The sequence below is a fragment of the Eulemur rufifrons genome, chromosome 20, assembly GCF_041146395.1.
Source record: "Eulemur rufifrons isolate Redbay chromosome 20, OSU_ERuf_1, whole genome shotgun sequence".
Lineage (NCBI taxonomy): Eukaryota > Metazoa > Chordata > Mammalia > Primates > Lemuridae > Eulemur > Eulemur rufifrons.
The window spans coordinates 6,803,610-6,826,133 of record NC_091002.1 but is presented as its reverse complement, the minus strand read 5'-3'; the positions used below and the strand labels follow the sequence as shown (position 1 = coordinate 6,826,133).

The window sequence follows — 22,524 nt, the reverse complement described above, 5'->3', positions numbered from 1 at the left end:
GGTAAGTCTAAGGCAAATATTCCCAAATTTAAAGAAATTCAAAATCTGAAACACTTTTGGTCCCAAGCATTTGGGATAAGGGATCCTCAGTCTGTACCGCCACGTGGAGGGGAATATTCAAATGTGACCTCCTGAGTTAATGCCTGAGGGTCCCCAGGGCTGCCCACCCCACCTCACAAGGGGAGTGATCTCAACAGAGACCCAAGGGGAGGCTGGGCGTAGTGGCTCACGCCTGTAATCCTAGCACTCTGGGAGGCCGAGGCGGGTGGATCGTTTGAGCTCAGTTCAAGACCAGCCTGAGCAAGAACGAGACCCCGTCTCTACTAAAAATAGAAAGAAATTAGCTGGACAACTAAAAATATATATATAGAAAAAATTAGCCAGGCATTGTGGCGCATGCCTGTAGTCCCAGCTACCAGGGAGGCTGAGGCAGGAGGATCGCTGGAGCCCAGGAGTTTGAGGTTGCTGTGAGCTAGGCTGACGCCACGGCACTCTAGCCCGGGAAACAGAGTGAGACTGTCTCAGAAAATAAGTAAAAAATAAAATAAAATAAAAAAATAAAGAAACCCGAGAGGCTCCATGGGGTGCCCCTCCCAGCTGGGGCTCCAGTGGAGTCAGGAGCGCTGGAGCTGGGAGTCCACAGGTACCTGTAAGTGGGGTGGGTGGGGTACAGTCACAAGTGACCAGGCTCAGAAGGATGTGGAAGGGGTTGTCTTCAGGAGCCCCTGGCCACCCTCTACTCTCCCCTCCCCATTTCACCACTATTTCCTCTTTGTTCCTGAGGACCAGGCACTGGACAGTGGTGGCCCATTGAAGAAAGACTGAAGAAGCTTTTGGGTTGTGTCTTGAAGGCTGGGTGGTTTCCAGGGAAATACGGAAGATTTTCTGTACGAGGAACAGTAGAGGCTGGGAGTCTGTGGGGCCCAAGTGTGCAGGCCACAGGGCGGAGCAGGGCTGCGGAGGACCCAAAGCAAGCCCGAGGAGCGGGCGTCTGAGGTGTCTCTGGGCCCCAGCATGGAGCACAGTGCCAGGGCACCCGGAGCTCCCTGCCACCACTCGTGGCCCTGACAGACCCAGCTGGGAGGGCCTGCAGCTCTTCTCAGCTCCAGCTCGGCTGGCCTGGACAGGTGAGGAAGTTGAGGCCCAGAGGGTGGCTGGCCCCAGCACAGCTTCGAGACCACCCACAGGGAGGACAGGCCCGGCCCCCACCGCAGCTGGAGTCAGGGGACTGCTTCGGGTCTCTGTCCCTCTCAAGGGCAATGCTCCCGCAGTGCTCACGGGCCAGCCTGTCTCTCTCTTGGCTGTCATCCCACGAACAAAGGGATGTGCCGTTCTTCCTCCTACCTGGAGAAAACAAAACAGGGAAAACTCCTAATCCTGCACCTCCTCTGACTGCTGACCCATTTCCTGTTCTCTGGTGCAGTTTCCAGAGTGGCCAGGACCTGCTGCTCCACCTTCCTAGACCGCAGCAGCCCGCCTCGCCAGCCTCTCCCTCCCGGGCCTCCCCGGCCCTGACAGCCCAGTTCCAGTCGGATCCCCGTGCTGTCCACTCCCTTGCGCGTGGCCCTCACAAGGCTTGCACATGCAAGGCCTGTCTGTGAACTGTAATCCAAGTCCCAGCCCCCTCAGCTGGGTGTCTCACGGCACCCCAGACTCAATCTCTCCACTTCCAGGGTGCACAGGGCCGTCCTTCCCCTCTCTCCTCCCACCTGCAACCTACCCTCAGGAAATCCTGTGGCTTCACTGCCGGAATATTACCAGAAGCTGGGCCTGCCCACCCTCTCCCCAGCTAAAAGCCCAGTCGGGCCCTCCCCTCTTCACCTTCACTCGGGGCGAAGACATCCTTCCCGAGTGCACGGAGGCAGGTTAACTATGATGGGAGCAGTGGGAGCTACGGAGCGCTCTGAGGTGAGTGGGAGCTACGGAGCGTTCTGAGGTGAGTGGGAGCTACGGAGTGCTGAGGTGAGTGGGAGCTACGGAGCGTTCTGAGGTGAGTGGGAGCTACGGAGCGTTCTGAGGTGAGTGGGAGCTACGGAGCGCTCTGAGGTGAGTGGGAGCTACGGAGCGCTCTGAGGTGAGTGGGAGCTACGGAGTGTTCTGAGGTGAGTGGGAGCTACGGAGTGTTCTGAGGTGAGTGGGAGCTATAGGGCAACCGGGACGCAGCTCCACGTGAGCTTTCTACAAATTGCCTAAAGAGATCTCGGAAGAAAGGGACCATGCTGGGATTCCTTTTTTCATTTTAAATACTATTTGCTTTCTTCCTAATTTATACTCAATTTAATATTGATAACTTATTCTTTTTACATCTGCCACAAATGTCATCACCTGGCTCATCGTATTTTTAGTAGAGATGAGGTCTCCCTATGTTGCCCAGGCTGGTCTCAAACTCCTGGCCTCAAGCCTCCACAGTGCTGGCATTACAGGTGAGCCAGGGCCCCAGCCGAGCAACTTTCTTTTCTTCCCAGGGTCTCGCTCTGTCACCCAGGCTGGAGTGCAGTGATTTATTATTTTATTATAGGTCACACGCCCCTCAATGTGGACGGGCTCCTGCCTACCAAAGCCATGTGTGACCCTGCCCCGCCTGCCTCCTTCCAGCCCGTAGGTCCTCATCAAATGTCCCTGTCCCCAGGGTATACCCCGGGCACCCTGTTGGGAACTGCTGTCCCTCCCCTCCCCCAAGGGGGGCACATTACCTGCTTGTCCCTTCCCACCACACTCCCACACCCCCTCACCCGCAGCAGAAAGAACCAGCCGAGGTCTCCTGCTGTACTAATGTATTCCATCTTTCAAAAAGAAAGAAATGATTTTAATATTACTTAACAATATGTTAAAAAAGTAGCCAGGCAGGCCTCCGTGTTAATACAGTCGTACACTCTATAACGGACTTGATGGTGTGAGCACTCGGTGGGTTTCTTGTTTTTTAACTTTCTTGTCTGCAAGGGATCTTACACAAGCTGGCTACAAGTCAGGGGGATCAAACACAGACAGCGCAACGTGTACACTCTGAACAGCAGATTGTGGAGGAGAACGAAGGAAGCCTGCCCCGCCCAGCCCGCCTTGGGTGGACGCAGGGGCACACGAGAGTTGAGTGATGGCCAACACCCAGTGGGGACAGATGACAGGACAGGGCGCGATGCAGAGGCAACGGAGCCACGTGGATGATACAAACTCGTATCTGGCCACAGCCCAGGCCTCCGAGGCCGCAGTGGTGGGAGGACTTGGCGCGAACTACTGTTCCAATCCGACAGCACAGAGCTACAATCGAAGGGGTCTCACGCACAGACTACACGCACACGAGCTAACAGCGTGGGCCGAGCAGCAAGTTCTTGGTCTGGGGTCTCAGGCAGTGGCGCCCGCCCCCAACAGCCCTGGGCGAGCTCTGGCTCTGGGGGGCCAGCAATGGGCTCGGCTCTCGGGGTGGCGCAGCCTAGCCCGCCTCCCGCACGTCCCTCTCCAGGCAGGCCTCGTTCAGTGGGCAGCAAAGGTGGCTTTTTTCAAGCTAAAATTGGACCAGTTGATGGACAGTCTTTGTCGGGTCTGTCTAGCAGAATCCAAGCAGAACCTGTGAAGACAAAAAGCCAAACTGTCACCAAAGGACACAGCCCACACCCACGCTGGGGCTTGGCAAAGCCTCCCATCCTCCTACTGTTGCTAGAAACTCAGGGGGGTGGACAGTGAGGGTGATCAGGGTCAACGGTCCCCTCCAGGCCCCACCACAGGCTGCATGGAGGAAGGGAGAGCACCCCTGGGAGGAAGGGGAGGTGGGATGCAGTCCTGAGAAAGAAAAGAAACCTTTAATCTGAGGAATGCGAGCCCTTCAAATGACCTGGCCCAGAGAGGCACAGACACGTGACAGCCCCACGTCTTCCTCCCACTTTGAGCTAAGGCATCATTTCGAAGCCGCCTGCTCTGTGGATTCCAGACCACACAGTGACCTGAGGCTGCCACATGCTGGAGAGTAACTCATACCCTGTAGCTCAACAACACAGGGCCATCACCAGTCAACGTGACTTACGTGAACTAACGGGAATTCCTGACAAACAACCTTTGTAGTCACCCCTCTTCTGATCTTTTTTCTTTAGAAACCTGAACCTCTCCGTTGTCCTCCAAGGCATTGTTCTCCAGTATGTCCCTGGCTCCAGTCCTCAACCTTGGCACAAATAAACTCTCTACATTGACTGTGCCTCAGTTTCTTTCTTTAGGTCAACAGTCTATGCTTCTCAGATGTTTTGTGTCATCGTTTCCTACCCTGTGCTTCAGGAACGGGCTTGGCTGAAGTTCCAAGAAGAAAAGTAACAGGTGTGTGTCGGGGTGGCAACTGGACCAGGAATACAGGCCTCCACCCTTCCCAAGGAAGCTTCTGATGGACAGTATCAGAAGTGCACCCTGCCTGGCTGGGCATTGCCAACGGCCACCATCCTGAACGACTTAATGTGGCCAAGACAAGGACAAGGAGGAAGGGCTAGGGGTTCACTGCTTCGCTGGGTGCCTCGTCCAGGCAGTAAACGATCGCAGCCTCCTGCAAAGCAGGCAAGAGCTGGGTGGCTTTGCAGGTAAGCTCCACAGACACACAGACAGGGTCTGTAAGTGGAGGAGGCTGGGACTGGCAGGTGGCCTCAGGCCAGAGGCCACCACACAAGGGTCAGATAGAGCACCAGGGCAGTCCCTGCAACAGATCACCTTGGGGAAGCAATTCTGCCACTAAGCCAGGCTGCTGCACCTGGGTGAGGCAAGCAGCAGGGACTTGCACACATGCCCTGCGGGGCAGACGGAGGACAGGGAAACCCAGACTGGGCCGGTGGCTTGAGCTGACCATGAAAACAGGAGATGTGCTCAGGCCTGGGCAAAATGCTGCCCACTGTCTTAGGAAGGAGGGCCGGCTGCAGCCCTTACAGCCAAGCGGGGCCCTGGGAAGAGCTCTAGCAAGCCACGTGTGACCTGGCAGCTCCGTCTCTGAGCCTGGGACCGTGGAAGCCACAACTGGGAAGAAGGAATCACAAGGGGGAAGCAAATTAGATATGAGCCTGGCCTGCCCTGGGAGCTGCTGGAAGGCCTGCCACCAAGCACGCGGCTGAGTGGGCTGGAAGCACGCATTGAGTCCGGGGTCAGCAAACATTTGCTGTGATGGGCCAGACGGTAACTACTGAGGCTTTGCAGGCCCTGTGGTCGCTCTTGCACTTGTTCAACTCACAGGAGCAGCCCCAGAAGACACGTCAGCATAGCTATGTTCCAATAAAACTTTATGCACAGTGAAATATGAAGTTTATATAATTCCCATGTGTCACAAAATACTCTCTTACCCCCGACTTCTTAAATGTAAAAATTCTTTTAGGTCATTAGTTATACACAAGCGGGTGGAGGACTGGGCCTGAGCTGCAGCTTGTGGCATGTGGTCTGTGTTAAAGATAAAATCTCAGTCCATGCAGCCTGACTTATTCCTGAATTTGTAAGCAAGTGTGACTGAAAATAAGAATTGATTATGTCGAAATGGTGATAGTTCCCCACCTCAGGGGCACGTCACCCGCACATGAAGGCCCACAGGCCTCTCGGGTGAGCTGCCAGCCTCTCTAGGCTGCCTGGGCTCTGGATCACAACTCACTGCACACTGAAGAGCTTTTGGAAAAGACCACATTTTTGCCCCCTGCTTCCCAGGCAACAATGCCTGATTTTTGTATTAAACGAAAGAAACATTTTCTTTCAAAAACCTTTACTTTGGCCAGGTGCAGTGGCTCATGCCTGTAATGTCTGCACTTTGGGAGGCCAAAGCAGGAGGATCACTTGAGGCCAGGAATTTGAGACCAGCCTGGGAAATATAGCAAAACCCTGTCTCTACAGAGAGGAAAAAAAAAAAAAAAAAAAGCCAGGTGTGGTCGCACACTTCAGTAGTCCCAGCTACTCGGGAGGCTGGGGCAGGAGGGTAGTTTGAGCCCAGGAGTTCAAGGCTGCAGTGAGCTGTGACTGTGCCACTGCACTCTAGCCTGGGCTAAAGAAGGAGACCCTGTCTCTAAAAAAACAACCCCCACCAAAATAAACCCCTTTACTTTGTATAATTTCTGAAGCTTTCACCATTCCAGCTCTAATTTGGGTAGCAGAAATTTGAATGAAACCTGAAAATGGTTACTGTCACCCATCCGTTAGGTAAAATTGTGTTTGCTTCAGTTGTGGTTCATTCATTCAACCACAAACGTCTGTGAACAACCAACTGTGTGCTGCCTGCCCAGCCTCTGTGCGGTGGAGAGAGCCAGGGTTAAGACGGAGCCCCGACCAGGAAAGGATGCACCATCTCTCAGGATCCACATTCTCTTTCCCTGGCCACAGGTGGTCAAACCCTGAGTCTGTGATGTTACCTTCTACACTTTCTGGAAACTTCCGCTTCTGCCTCTGCCATCTTTTCCTAATTCTCACAATCACATCCTGACTGCCCCCATGCTTTCTCTACACAGCAGCTAGCATGCTCAAAAACATCAACCACGTCCCTGCTCAATGCTATTCAATGAAGAATCTAATCCAACCCACAGCCAGGCTTCCAACAGGTTCTTGTGGCATGGGCATAAAACCCTGCTGCTCCCCAAGACCCAGGCCCAGTGTGATCTGGCCTTGTCCCTGCCCATACCCTGTCATCTCCACTTGTGCTCCAGATACACCAGCCTCCCCATCAGGCCTGTGTTGTCAACTGTGGACTATGTCACACACACACAAGGTATGCTGAGCACACAACGTATGGGTACCTAGAATGCAAAAGCCCGAGTAAGCACCCTCCTGGTCAAGAAATCCAACACTGTCAACTGCAGGCAACTTGTCTTCTCCCAGGAGGCAGCCACTGTCCTAGTGTTTGTAACAGTTAGTCCTCCACAGTTCTTTATAATTTCATGACTTCTGTACGCACCCTAAAGGGCAGTTTGGTTGTGCCGATTTTGAACTTGTATAGATGGAGTCATGCTGTATGCATTTTCTCTTATTGCTTCTTTCACTCAACACTATGTCTGTGATTCTTCCATGAGGCAACAGTGTGTTCACTTGTGTTGCTGTGTGAATACAGTGCAGTGGACAGACAGATGCTGCTGCGCACATGGTCCTTACCCTGCCCCCTGGGGTGAGCGTGCAGGAGTCCCTCTAGGTACGTACACAGGCGTGGAGCTGTTGGGTCACGTGGGATATACAACTTCAATTTTACTAAATTGTGTCAAACTTTTTTCCACAGTGGTTTTGACCAATTTATACTCCCAGGAGCAGTGGGTAAGACTCTCGTCACTCTATGCTTTCCCCTAGCAGGTGAGAGAGACAGCTCACTGGCTGGCTGCAAACTGAAGAAACAAAACCTCCGCTGGTCTTGGTGGCTCCCTGGTCAGGTTGAACATCTCGTTGTCATTTACTGGCCAAATGTTTTCCGTGGGATCCTGTTAGTCTGCACATTTTTCAACTGGCTTGTCTTTTTCTCGTTGTTCTATAGAGCTCTTCATACTTAATGCTAATCCTTTGTGATGTGCAGCAAATACTTTCTTCTCGTTTTCTATAAAGCAAATGCTTTTAAAAGAATTATTTTTAACTTATACAAATGTTTTCTTGTTACATGGATGAATTTTATAGTGAAGAAGTCCATACCCATCACCCAAACAGTGTACACTGTACCCAACAGGTAATTTCTGAGCCTGCACCCCCAACCCTCTCCCATGTCCATTAAGTCACCCTGTATGACCATGTATACCCACTGCTTAGCTCCCACATAAAAGGGAGAACATGTGGGATCTGGTTTTTGTTCCTGGGTTATTTCACTTAGAATAATGCCCTCCAGTTCTATCCAAGTTGCTGCAAAAGACATTATTTTTGATGGCTGAGTAATCCATGGTGTGTGTGTGTGTATGGATACACACACATACATACACCACACTTTCTGAGACAGAGTCTCGCTCTGTTGCCTAGGCTAGAGTGCCGTAGTGTCATCACAGCTCACAGCAACCTCAAAATCCCAGGCTCAAGTGATTCTCCTGCCTCAGCCTTCAGAGTAACTGGGATTATAGGTATACACCACCAAGCCAGGCTAATTTTTAAAACTTCTGTAGAGACGAGGTCGTTCCATGTTGCTCAGGCTGGTCTTGAACTCGTGCCTCAAGTGATCCTCCCACCTTGGTCTCCCAAAGTGCCAGGATTATACGCCTGAGCCCCCATGACTGGCCATATATGCCACATTTTCTTTATCCAGTCATCAGCTGGTGAGCACTTAGGTTGGTTCTGTATCTTTGCAACTGTGAATTGTTCTGAGATAAACATATGGGTGCAGGTGGTTTTTTTTTTTTTTTTTAATAAAATGACTTCTTTTCCCTGGGTAGATGCCCAGCAGTGGGATTTCTGGATCGTATATGTAGATCTACTTTTAGTCCTTTAAGAAATCTCAATGCTGTTGTCCATAGAGATTGTACTAATTTACATTCCCACCAATAGCATATCAGCATTCCCTTTTCACTGCAGCCATACCAGCATCTATTGTTTTTTGACTTTTAAATGATAGCCATCTTGATAGGGGTAAGGTGGTATCTCATTGTAGTTTTAATTTGCATTTCCCTGATGCTTAGTGACACTTTACAGCATTCATTTACAAATGTTAGGGGTCTTTTGGAAGACCTTAAGGTACAAGATCATATCATCAGCAAACAGGGATAGTTTGACTTCCTCTTTGCCATCCATTCGGATGCCCTTTATTTCATTCTCTTGCTTGGTTGCTCTGGCTAGGACTTCCATACTATGTTAAGTGGAAGTGGTGACAGTGGGCATCCTTGTCTTGTTCCAGTTCTTAGGGGGAATGCTTTCAGCTTTCCTCCATTCAGTATAATGTTGCCTTATATATATGGCTTTTATTAGCTTGAGGTATGTTCCTTCTCTGTTTAGTTTGTTGAGAGTTTTTATCATGAAGGATGTTGGATTTTATCAAATGCTGTTTCTGCATCTATTGAGATGATCACATGGTTTTTAATTGTTTATGTGGTGAATCACTTTTATTGATGTATGTTGAACCATCCTTGCACCCCTAGGACGAAACCCATTTGATTATGATGAATTATCTCTCTAATGTACTTTTGGATTTGGTTTGCTAGTATTTTGTTGAGGATCTTTACATCTACGTTCATCAAGGATGTTGGTCTGTAGTTTCACTGTTGTGTCTTTTCCTGGTTTTGGAATGAGGGTGATATTGGCTTCATAGAATGAGCCATGGAGGATTCCCTCCTTTTCGATGTTATAGAACAGTTTCAGTAGGAGAAGGTATCAATTCTTCTTTGTAGGTCTGGTAGAATTCAGCTGTGAATCTGTCTGGTCCTGGGCTTTTATTTGTTGGAAGGTTTCTTATTACTGATTCAATTTTGCTATGTGTTATTGGTCTGTGTGGGGTTGCTATTAATACTTCTTCCTGATTCAAGTTTGGGAGGTAGTGTTTCCAAAAATTTATCCATTTTTCTCTAGATTTTCTAGTTTGTGTGCATAGAGGTGTTTGTAGTAGTCTCAGATGATCTATGGTATTAGTTGTAATACTTCCTTTTCCATTTTTGATTGAGCTTATTTGAATCCTCTCTCTTCCTTTCTTGGTTAATCTAACTAGTAGTCTACTGACTGTATCTTTTCAAAGAACCAACATTTTGTTTCATTGATCCTTTGTGGGTTTTTTTTTTGTTTGTTTCAATTTCATTTAGTTCTGCTCTGATCTTTGTTATTTCTTATCTTCTGCTTGCTTTGAGCTTAGTTTGTTCTTGTTTTTTTGATGTAGGCATTTAGTGCTATGAACATCCCCTTGCACTGCTTTTGCTGTATCTCAGATTTTGATATCTTGTGTCATTACTGCCCTTCAATTAAAAAAACTTTTTGATTTCCATCTTGATTTTATAAAATTTACTGAGACTTGTTTTGTGGTCTAACATATGGTCTACCTTAGAAAATGTTCCATGTGCTGATGAGAAGAATGTATATTCTGCAGTTCTTGAGTAGAATGTTCTGAAAATGTTTGTTAGGTCCATTTGTTCTAGCATCTTGTGTAAGTCTGGTGTTTGTTGATTTCCTGTCTCGATGATCTGTCTAGTTCTGTCAGTGGAATGCTGAAGTCCCACACTATTATGACATGGCTATTTCTTTCTTTTCTTTGGTCTAGTAGCATGTTTTACCAATCAGGGAGCTCCAGTGTTAGGTGCATATATATATTTAGGATTGTTATACCTTCTGGTTGAATCGATCCCTTTTTTTTTTTTTATCATATAATGACCATCTGTTCACTTTTGGTTTCCATTTACATGGAATTTTTTTCCACCCCTTTAACTCCAGTCTATGAGAATCTTTGAGTTAAAGGGACTTCTTGGAGACAGCACATATTTGGGTTGTATTTTTTTTAAAACCTTCTGCCAATCTAAACCTTTTAAGTGGGAGTTTTAGGCCATTAACGTTGTTTATATTGATAAGTGAGATGCCATTCCAGTCATCATGTTGACTGTTATCAGTTACTTTGTAATCTTCCTCGTATTACTGTTGTAAGAGCTGTGAGTTTTTGTTTTTGGGTGTTTTTACACTGGTAAGTACTGACCATTCTATTTAATTTTTCAAGCACTTTTGAGCATTTCGTGTAGGACAGGCATGGTGTTGACAAATTCCCTTAGTGTGTGCTTGTCTGGGAAAAGACTTCATTTCTCCTTTAGTTATGAGACTTAGTTTTGCAGGATACAAAATTCTTGACTGACAGTCATTCTGTTTAAGATTAAAAATGGGACCCTAATCCCTTCTGGTTTGTAAGGTTTCTGTTGAGAAGTTTGCTGTTAGTCCTATGGGTTTTCCTTTGTAAGTTACTTAGTATTTTTGCCTCATGGCTCGTAGGAGGTCTTCCTTCACGATGACTTTGGCCAGTCTGATGACTATGTGCCTTGGTGATGGTGATGTCCTTTTTGCAGTTAATCTCCCAGATGTTCATTGAGCTTCTTGGTCTGGATATTTAAATTTCTACCAAGACCAGGGAAGTTTTCCTCAATTATTCCCTCAAATAGGTTATCCAGGCCTTTGGTTTTTTTTTCTTCTCCCTTGGGGATACCTTTGATTCTTATATTTGGGTGCTTTACATAATCCCAAACTTCTCAGAGACTCTATTCATTTCTCTTGCTTCTTTATTCTTTTTGACTGAGTTAATTTGAAAGAGTTGTCTTCCAACTCTGAAATTCTTTCTTCTATTTGGTCTAGTCTATTGTTAAAACTTTCACTGTATTTCCCCAAATGAAATTTTGATTTCCAGGCTGGGTGCAGTGGCTCATGCCTATAATCCTAGCACTCTGGGAGGCCGAGGTGGGAGGACTGTTTGAGCTCAGGAGTTTGAGACCAGCCTGAGCAAGAGCGAGACCCCATCTCTACTAAAAACAGAAAAATTAGCCAAATAACTAAAAATAGAAAAAATTAGCCAGGCATGGTGGCACGTGCCTGTAGTCCCAGCTACCTGGGAGGCTGAGGCAGGAGGATCACTTGAGCCCAGGAGTTTGAGGCTGCTTTGAGCTAGGCTGATGCCACCGCACTCTCTAACCCAGGCAAGAGAGTGAGACTCTTGTCTCAAAAAAAAAAAAAAAAAAAAAAAAAAAAAAGGAAAGAAATTTTGATTTCCAGAAGCTCTATTTGGCTTTTCAAAAAATATATTTCTTGAGTAAATTTTTCATTCAATCCCTTATCTATTTTTCTGGTTTCTGAGTTGGTTTTCCATTTTCTCTTAGATGTCATGGAGGTTCCTTAAAATCCATATTTGCAATTCATTATCTCTCATTTCAGTATTTTCATTTTCGTTGGATCCATTACTAAAAGATCCTTCAAGGGGGTCCTTTCACCATAATTTTTCATACATCTAGAGTCCTTGTGCTGACTCCTTCCCATTTGGAGCAGCTATCACTTCTTGATTTTGAATTTTCTTTTGTTTAGATGGGACCCCCACCCCCACCCCCGCCCGCACCGCTTTCTCTTAAGGGTGTGCCTGTTGCGTATGTTGGGTAAGGGCCTTTGGCTTTGCTTGTGGGCTGCTTTAAGACATTGGACGCCCAGCTTAATCTCCAAGTCAGTAAGTGGTGCTTTTGGCTAAGAGTCAGCCAAATCCTGTATGACTGAATCAGTAAATGCTGTAATGGGCCGTACAAGTTGATCACCCTGCCAGCAGGCAATGCTTGTAGGAGAGAGCCCACTGAGCTGATGTTTTGGGGGCCTGTGTCTGGCTCCAGTCAAGCAGGAGCAGCACTCAGATGTCCCAGGCGGTGGGCGGGGCCTTGGCTCTCCCAGGTTTCTCCCTGTGCTCCACCACAGCCAAGGTGGATGGGGTAGTGAGACTGGGTTGGGTGAGCCCATTCAGGCTCCACAAAGCTGGGCATAAAAGCTGTCTCAGCAGGGGTTAGCTCCCAGTGTGCTGGGGAAAGACACCAGGGAGGGGATAAGGCAGCCCCACGAAACCATAAAGTCTGTTTGTGGGGGAGGAGCAGTTTGGAATTCACAGTCTAGCTGGGGGAGTGAGTTTCACTCTTCTGACTCTTTCTTTGCCCTGCAGACCTCCTTCTTGTGATTGGTTGGAAGCAGCAGCAGCAAACAGCTGAGCTCTCATAGCACTGCCACAGGCTGGGAGCTTCCCTGGCCAGGAATAAAGTATGGCTTTCCTGTGTGGGGAGGGGTTTTCCATTCGTGTGATGTGGCTCAGACACACCCTGCATTCTCCTTCCAGTTCTGCCTGCGTGGGCTCCCTTCCCTCTCCCAATCAGTTCACAAATCTTTCCTCTATGCCTTTGAACATGATTGAGTTCTGGGGGTTCAGGATCAGGCCTCTGGGCCTGTCCTCGGACCCCCTGAGTTCAAGGCCCAACCATGACAAGTAGAGATATGCTGGTCATGAATTGCCTGTGGAGTGCTTGAGCAGGGTTTATGTCCCTCAACTTCAGGACATGCTCCACTCTGCGGCAGCAGCCAGATGGGCAGTGCTGGTGAGTGCCAACAGGTGGGGAGCTTGTGATCTGAGCACCCCTTGGTCTGCTGCAGGTTTCTAAAGAGAAAGATGTGAGCTCCACTCTCCGTGGAAGCCTGAGTGTGGTGGGCACACCCACAGAGTGAAAGCAGCTACTCTTGAGAGCCCTGGCTTAACTGTCCCTTGGGACACCTGTGCCAACACTGCCAGAGCTGCATCAGTGGGTGAAGGCAGCCCCGCTCTGAATGTCCAAGATCTGGGATTACACGGTTCCCCTAGCACTCACTGGGTCCCTGTAGCTACGGGAGTCTGGGCAGGTGTTGGGAATGTTTGTGTGAGGTCAGTGACAAGACAACTGAAGCACTGAAGCTCCCTGGGCAGGACAAAGGCACTCAGTGGAAAAGCAGTATGGTGCCTGCTGCCTTGGCTCAGGTCTTTGGTGAGGGGGAGTAACTGAGGGGGCTGGCAGCCTAGTGCTCTTTCCCAGGAAGCTCCTAGTTCACCGACAGCAGCAGTGGTTGGACTGACTCATGAGGGTGGAGAGGCTCTCTGACCCTTTCCACAGAGCTCCAAATTCCTCAGGAGTCAATCTCGGCCAAAATCTTGTTCCTTCCTATAATGCTCTGCAATTTCTTCCTGTGGAATCTCTGGTGGGTTCTGGCACTCTTTCAGAATTACACATGGGCTATGTTTTTTTCACCTGAAACTTTTTCTTCTTTCTGAGACAATCTGGTGATTGGTGTCACTAATCAGCCATCTTGCCTCCCTCCCAAATTCTCAATTTTAAAGTAATATATCAAGCTAGAGACGGTGGCTCACACCTGAATCCTAGCACGTTGGAAGGCTAGGAGGTGGGAGGGTCGCTTGAGGCCAGAAGTTTGAGACCAGCTTGGGCAACACAGCAAGACCCTATCTCTACCAAAAAATATAGAACTTAGCTGGGCATGGTGGTATGCATCTGTAGTCCCAACTACTCAAGAGGATGAGGCAGGCTGATTGCTTAAGCTCAGGATTTGTAGGTTGCAGTGAGCTATGATGATGCCACTGCACTCTAGCCTGGGCAACAAAGCAAGACTCTGGCACGAAAAAATTTTTTTTAGTATTTCAATCTTTTATTTTATGGTTTGTGTTTTAAGAAATCTTTCCCTACTACGAAGTCAGAAAGATATTAACCTTTATTTTTTACCCAAATTAAAGGGTTTCCTTTTGACACTTAAAAGAATTAACCCACCAGGAGTCAACCTTTGAGTATGGCGTGAGGTGGAGATCTAATTTCAGTTTTTCCCATTTAGACAACTAAATCTACAGCTCTATTTATGAACACTCATTTCCAGTCACCTGCCAACCCATCTTTCATCATATACCAAAGACCAGTATGTGGGTCTGTTTCTGGGTTCTGTATTCTGTACCAATATTACAATGTTTTAATAACCATGACTTTCTAAGTCTTTACAATGGGAAGGAAAAGCAGCCTTCCTTGTTGCTGTCATTCTTCGAGGAGAATCTTAGCAACCTTTTTGTTCTTTTGGTAAAATGTAAGACACATATAGGAAGGGTGAAGGAAATAAATGTGGGATATAAAGAATAATGATAATGTAAATATCGTCTATCAACAGAGTCAAGCCAGAACACAGGTGGTACCTCCCTTGCCACCAATGCCTTCTGTAGTTGAAGCACTCCCTCCTCTCCTCAGAAGTAATCACATTTTGAGTTTTTTTTTTTTGAGACAGAGTCTTGCTCTGTTGCCCTGGGTACAGTGCAATGTCATCATCATAGCTCACAGCAACCTCAAACTCCTGGGTTCAAGTGATTCTCCTGCCTCAGACTTCCAAGTAGTTGGGACTATAGGCGTGTGCCACCATGCCCAGCTAATTTTTCTAGTTTTTGCAGAGACGGGGTCCTGCTCTTGCTCAGGCTGGTCTTGGACTCCTGACCTTCCAGAGTGCTAGGATTACATGCGTGAGCCACCACACCTGGCCACCTTTGGGCTTTTCATGATGATTTACTTGCTTTTCTTTACAGTCTTAACACCTATATATGTATCCATGAACAGTAGTACATTTAATTTCTTAAAATCTACTGAGTTATGACTTATATAGAATAAATTGCAGTTAGTGTGGAGCTCATAAAAGCTGACAAATGTATATACATCCTGGTAATAGTTACCTCAATCAAGATACAGAACTATTCCACAAAATTCCCACATTTCCTCATGCCCTTTGCTGTGAATCCCCTTCCTGCCTTGGCAAATAATGCCATTTTAGATGTCATTATAGATGAATTTGTATTCTCTGGAATCTCATGTAAATGCAATTTCACAGTATGCATTTTGTGTCTGGCTTCTGTCACTAAGTATGCTGTTTCTGAGATTCATCCATGGGGCCGTATCAGTAGCTGGCTCTTCTTTATTGCTAAGTAGTATTCCATTGAATAGATGCACTACAATTTGTTTACTCATTCATCATTTACTAACGGGCATTTGGGTTGTTCAGATTTTGGCTATTACAGCTTATTTTTTTGTTTGTTTTTAGAGACAAGATCTCACTTTGTCACCCAAACTAGAGTGCAGTGGCACAATCATAACTCACTGCAGCCCCAAACTCCTATGCTCAAGTGATCCTCCTACCTTAGCCTCCTGAGTACCTGGGACTACAGGCACATGCTGTGTGCACCACATCTGCATGCACCACCATGCACCACGTCTAGCTGATTTTTAATTTTCTTTTCTTTTTTCCTAGAGATGGGGTCTCACTAGGTTGCCCAGGCTGGTCACAAATTCTTGGCCTCAAGTAATCCTCCTGCTTTGCTGCCTAAAGTGCTGGGACTACGGGCGTGAGGCTCGCCTCTTCTTGAATTTATTAATGCAGCAAACACTGTATTTTCTAATATTAAATAATCCTTGCATTCCTGGGATAAACCAGTTTAGTCATGGTATACTGCTTTTTAAAATAAGCTGTTGGATTTGGTATGAGACTATTTTATTTATTTTTTAAGATACAGTCTAATATTAGATTTTGCATTTAATATCAGTAAGTGAGACAAACCAGTACTTTTCCTTTTTTTCTGGAATTTTGTTTTTAGACAGGGTCTCACTCTGTTGCTTGGGCTACAGTGCAGTGGCAATGTCATAGCTCACTATAGTCTCAAATTCTTGGACTTAAAGCAATCTTCCTGCCTCAGCTTCTGTAGTAGCTGGGACCACAGGTGCATGCCACCATGCCCTGCTAATTTTTACAACTTTTGTAGGGATTGGGTTTCACTATGTTGCTCAGGCTGGTCTCAAACTCCTGGCCTCAAGTGATCCTCCTGCCTTGGCCTCCCAAAATGCTGGCATTGCACGTGTGAGCCACCCTGCCTGGCTTTTTTTTCTGAGACAGGGTCTCACTTTGTTGCCCAGGCTGGAGTGCAATGGCACAGTAGCAATCACTGAAGCCTCCAAATCTTGAACTCAAGTGATCCTTCTTCCTCAACCTCCCAAGTAGGTAAGAATACAGACGAGAAACACCACACCTGACTTTTTTATTTTTTGTAGAGACAAGGTCTCGCTATGTTGCCTACGTTTGTCTTGAACTCCTGGCCACAATTGATCCTCCTGCCTCAGCCTCCCAAAGTGCTGGGATTACAGGCGTGAACCACCATGCCCAGCACTGGAATTGTTTTTGGCAGATTTTGGCATCAAAATTTTACTTGTGTCATAAAACGAAGTGGGGCGTATTCACTTGTGCATGTGCGCTCTCGTTTAAATTCTCTGCTATTGTCTGTACAAGACTGGATAACCTACTCTTCGAAAGTTTGGTAGAATTTTCTGTAAAACAGTCAGAATACAGTTTTCTCATTGGGAAGACTTACAGCTACTGCTTAAATTTCTTTAACAGTTACTGGACCATTCATGTTTTCAATTTTTTCCTTGGGTTGATTTTATTTATTTTATACACACACATATAAATATGTATTAGCCTAGACTGAAAATTATCTTTGAACAGTTTGTAAATGTTAGTCTACTATCTTCTGGAGTCTGGTTTTAAATGCTAAAAGAGTGGATGTTTGTTTGTTTATCCTATTGGCAAGTGTTGTGGTCTTTTATTTTGTAGATGCCTATGTCTCAGTTTCATAAAATCCTCAGATACCATCTCTTAAAATATTGCCTTTTTCTGTAGTCTCTCCATTTTCTCTTACAGGCAGTACCAATCAAATGAACGTACATCTACCCAGTCTTTCCTGTCTCTTAACCTCTCTTTCATATTTCCTATTTTCCTAATATCTCAGTACATTTTGGGTATATTTTTGAGATATATTTTCCAGTTAACTAATTTCTTCTTCAAGAATAGCTAATCTGTTCATCATCTATTGAAGTCTTGATTTTAACAATTACATTTTTCATTTCTAGATAATCCATTGTTTTCCACAAATCCTGTTGAAAATTTTTTGTGAGGACATGCATGATTTTAACGAATGGGAGTCCTACATGCCCAACTTACAAAAATTTCCCTCCAAAATCCTGTTTATATCTAACATGTACATTACTCTATTCTTTGTCCTTGGAATCCAGCCTCAGAGTAAATGCTCCCCTCCCTGCCACTTGAGCTCCAGACACGGCTTTGGTTCCCTGCTGTCCTGACATCTGTTCGCAGGTATTCTTGGCTCCATACTCGGGCATTCCCACTGTAGTTGTAGGAAACCTAGGCTCTTGGCCTCCCCAAACCCTCATCCCATCCAATCTCAGCTCAGCTCCTGTCTGCTTCTCTGGCGAGGAGATAGGTAATTCCTGAAGACCTCTCTTGCTTGTTGTAAGACCACAACCACCTTAATGAATAGAAGGGTGTGAGTTGGAGTGTGAGTTTGAGGGAAAAGGGTCCCCTGATTGCCCATGACATCAGAAGCAGAATCCTGTGCGCTGCCTTTGTATCCAACAACCGTGCCCAGCTATCTTAATAGTTCAGGTAATTTATCTGTAGGTTCTTCTGGATTTTGTACAAACACACTCATATTGTGTAAGAATAATGACAATTTCATTTCTTCCTTCTAAAACTTAACTGTTTTGTTTCCTTTTATGCCTTTACAGAGGTAGTGATAATAGGCATCCTTAATCTCAACAGATAACTTTTAATGTCTCACCACTAAATATGACATTTACTGGAGGTTTGCGTGTTTTTTTTTTTTAAGACAGGGTCTTAAGGCCAGGTGTGGTGGCTCACATCTGTAATCCTAACACTCTGGGAGGCCGAGGCAGGTGGATCGTTTGAGCTCAGGAGTTCGAGACCAGCCTGAGCAAGAGCGAGACCCCGTCTCTACTAAAAAATAGAAAGAAATGTTCTGGACAGCTAAAAATATATATAGAAAAAAAAAAAATTAGCCGGGCATGGTGGCACATGCCTGTAGTCCCAGCTACTTGGGAAGCTAAGGCAGTAGGATTGCTTAAGCCCAGGAGTTTGAGGTTGCTGTGAGCTAGGCTGACGCCACGGCACTCACTCTAGCCCAGGTACCAGAGCGAGACTCTGTCGCCAAAAAAAAAAAAAAAAAGACAGGGTCTTGCTCTGTTGCCCCAGATAGAGTGCAGTGGTGTCATCATAGCTTACTACAACCTCAAACTTTTGGGGCTCCTGCCTCAGCCTCCTGAGTAGCTGGGAGTACAGTCTCATGCCACCATGCCCAGCTATTTGTAAAGATGGGGTCTCACTACATTGCTCAGGCTGGTCTCAAACTCCTGGTGGCCTCAAGTGCTCCTCCTGTCTAAGTCTCCAAAGTTGGCATGAGTCACTGCACCTGGCCTTACAGGAAGTTTTTAAGAATACCTTTAACCTTTTATTATGTTAAGGATGTACCCTTCTAGTCTATGCTTGTTGAGAGTTTTTATTATGAATGAATGTTTAACTTTAGCAAATATTTTATTTCACCTCCATATATACATAAAATATACAATTATATTAAAATAGAAATAATTTCCAGAAACATTTAGAATTTTATGGTATTTCAGATATAAGTGAGTTTTCGCATTGCACATTGCTTCTTTTGCGTGTGTTATTTGAAACAAAGAGGTTAAGTGTTTCCAAAGAAAGAACAAGGAGCTTTATTTATTTACTTTTATAGAGACAGGGTCTTGCTCTGTCGCCCAGGCTGGGGTGCAGTAGAATGATCATAGCTCACTGTAAGCTTGAACTCCTGGCCTGAAGCCATCCTTCTGCTTCAGCTTCTCGAACAGCTGAGGTCTACAGGCATGTGCCACTGTGCTCGGCTAGTTTTAAATTTTTTTGTAGAGATGGGGACTCACTATGTTGTCCAGGCTGGAATCAAATTCCTGTCCTCAAGTAATCCTCCCACCTCAGCCTCCCAAGGTACCGAGATTACAGGCATGAGCCATACTCCTGGGCTCAAGTGACCTTCCTGCCTAAGCCTCCCGAGTAGTTGGGACTACAGGTGTGTGCCACCACCACTCCCGGCTTTTTTTAAATTTTTTTTTTTTTTTTTTTTTTATAGAGACGGGGTCTCACTCTTACTCAGGCTGGCCTCGAACTCCTGACTTTAAGTGATCTTCCCACCTTAGCCTCCCAGCATGCTGGGATTATAGGCGTGAGCCACCACGCCTGGCATATATGAAACACTACTGAACACAATCCTTATAAAGTTTGCCCATCTGAAAACAGAGCACGTATCTAAAATATTATTTTTCTCCTTAAAAGCATGCTGTATCAGTATGTTCCAACATCAGCACACATTAGGATCACCTGGAAGGCTTGCAAGAACACAGATGATGGCCCGTCCCAGAGAGTGATTCCGCATGTTTGGGGTGGGGGGGTTGGTGGGGAGTTGCTGCTGGTCCAGAACCACTTTGAGAACCGCTGCCATCAGCTATTCTTCCAATGTGTGAGGGAGGGGAGAAGTGAGCGAGTGTGTGTCTGAGTGCTGGGGGTGTGGAACTGACATGTGTGGCAGGCCTGTCCTGCTAGAAGGCTACTCAGGTGCCAGGCTGTCTGGATTGCTAATGGAACTTCATCCAAGACAACTGCAAGTGCCATGGGAGGGGCAGGGAAAGAGAGAAAACCAACTATGTAAGGCAACCACACAATCACCATCACCTTAGACACGCAGTCCTCACATTTACCTTTTGAAATATTCCACTTCCCTCTCTGTCTCATCCATATCCACACTGTCTAGGTCAATATCTTTAGGCAGAAAGACATCATCTGTAAAATGAAAGAAAAGAGGCAAGTCAAATTACAATGGGCTATCTTACCAGAATATAATAAATCATTTGGCTTCATTTAATTTAAACAACTTCACAAATTGTAAAAATTTGTCTAAAACAAAATTTTACAGAAAGTAAAGGAGGGCAGATCTCTTTCGTCTGCTTGTGAACATCCAGGTCCAACCTGGAAACTGTGGAACTCACACGTTTGCTAATAAGCACAGCAACCGTTGCTTCAGGTCCCATTAGAAGAGATCCCTTTGGTAGAACCTGGACTTCCCAAGTGACTGGTCGTTAAATGACAGCTAGCCCATGGGAGAGCCCTTTAGAAGGTTTCCAGAAACCTAAGATGCATGCAAGCCCAGCAGCTGTCCTAGTAAGTCTCTACTGGAAAGGAGGAGGGCACAGATGCCAGCAAAAGCTGCCCAGAGGGCAGGCCCATGGCAAGGAGAGTACAGTCCCTTGGATGTACTCTTGACAGGAAGAGGACCCAGACATCAACCCCACAGGAAGGCAGCTCTCCCGGGTATTCATCTCACACACGACGTTCAGGTCATTCCAAACAAAAAGCAAGGCTACCTTTCACTTTCCACTTAAATAAGCTTCTTTGAAAATTGTCAGGATAGCAGGACAATTACTGATTCAGGCTTACTCAATTTCCTAGAATCTCAGGCAAGTCTGAGAATTTCAATTTCAATCTTCCGCTCTGCCTACCCATTTGATTCAACATTGAGCACCTTCCCTGGAACTTGTCTGTGCCCTCAGTATCTGATGGAGGGTGGGGCAGCTGATGTACAGCTTCCAGCCCCATCAACGTGGACAAAGATGGCAGAGACCACGGACATTTCTGTTAAAGGAGAGTCTCCATTTTGCCCTCGACCTCCACATGGGACAACTTTTCAGAATCCTTACTAAAGAAAGCCCCCATTTCTACCTGTCATTGGGCCCATTTCCACAGCAGAATAAAAAAGCATGTTTTACTTGTGTAATAGCAGTTAATATTTTGATGACTCACACTGCACTAGGTTAAGTACTTTCACATATACTAGCTCAGAGAAATGTCACACAGGAGCTTCTCCCTAAAGACATGCTTTATGACAGCTTTGGCTATCTCAGCTTACGGACAAAGAGTTGGTCAGAAGCCATGACCGCTGCTGCTCAGGGGGTTGAGAGGTCTAGGAAGGCTGGGCGTGCTCACCATGCTCCAGGGGAAGAGCACAAGGCCTGCAAGAGTTGACCTTTGGTAATGTCAGCTCAGGAGGAAGGTTTAAAGGAAATTCAGCCAATGACTGGACCCTGGCACACAATAGCAGACCCGGAGAGTGGAGACAGCCCCCCGCCACAGCAGGCTCCACACACCTGCATAAGTAGGCGCTTCAGGGGATGGGCAGGCATCCTGAGTCTCAATCAGCAGGGAAAAAAGGCAACAGAACATTTGGCCACTGATAAAGGAAACACTGAGGATGAGGGTGAGATGGCACAGGAGCTTTACAGATGCAAAGTCTGAGAAAGCACAATCTTAACAGTTATTCCATAAATAGTTCTAGAAGAGGAACAGCTCCAACCACAAAAGGAAAGAGCTGGCATATCTGCTGGAATTGCTGTCATAATGACATTTCTCATACTCTTTTGTCCTGATGGAACTAATACTCAGTTTATAAAATCTTGGTGTAACAAAAAATGAAGGCCAAGCACAGTGGCGCCCCTGTAGTCCCAGCTACTTGGGAGGCTGAGGCAGGAGGATCCTTGAACCTAGGAGTTGGAGACTGCCGTGAGCTATGATTGCACCACTGCACTAGCCTGGATGACAGAGAGACCCTGCCTCCCAAGAAAAAAACCCACAGCTTTATCAGATTCAGTATCAGGAAGACATTTTTTACACATTATGTTAAATAGAGTAGAAAGTAAGTATGACACAAGAATGTTATATCCAAGCAAGCTGTCTGTTCACTCAACACGACAGGAGAAAGTTTACTTTGCCAGATGGTAGAGAATGCGGCAGCCCTCCTAAAGTCAGCGCCCGAGGACGCTGGGAACACATGGCAGCAGGGCACGAGCGCTGCCGTATTTAACTGTGCACCTGAAAAATGGGAAGAGAGGAGACCAGAACAGCAAAGTAGAAAGACTGGAATTAACTTGCTGCTGCTGGGGAGGCAAGAGAGGGCTGGAGAACCCCAAGACACCAACAGCAGACTGGGAGCAGGCACTCGGGAAGCCCCCACCAGGAGCACTCAGGACTAAGTATAAAGGAACGTACCAGGGAAAAAACAGAAATTTTCCTAAGCTAAGATTTTTCTAGGAATAAAAGAGCAAATAACACATTATATAGAAAAAGAAACAACAAATATAAAATACAGGATTTATAAAATAATGACAGGGTTGAGAACAACCATATAGT

At 46.4% G+C, this 22,524-nt stretch overlaps 1 protein-coding gene across 2 annotated transcripts in view; it reads right to left on the bottom strand.

The window, feature by feature from the left end:
* Window positions 1-2,759: 2,759 nt before the first annotated feature.
* Window positions 2,760-22,524, bottom strand: part of FAM193A (family with sequence similarity 193 member A) — a 141,414-nt gene continuing 121,649 nt past the window's right edge. The window contains exons 20-21 of one of the 2 annotated variants that reach the window (XM_069495399.1): window positions 20,043-20,124; window positions 2,760-3,562 (exon numbers count right to left, since the gene is read on the bottom strand). In XM_069495399.1, the coding sequence (XP_069351500.1) occupies window positions 3,469-3,562; window positions 20,043-20,124 (176 nt within the window). In that variant the 3' untranslated portion in view covers window positions 2,760-3,468. The remainder of the gene's footprint in view (window positions 3,563-20,042; window positions 20,125-22,524) is intronic. The other variant, XM_069495401.1, reaches the window with a different exon arrangement.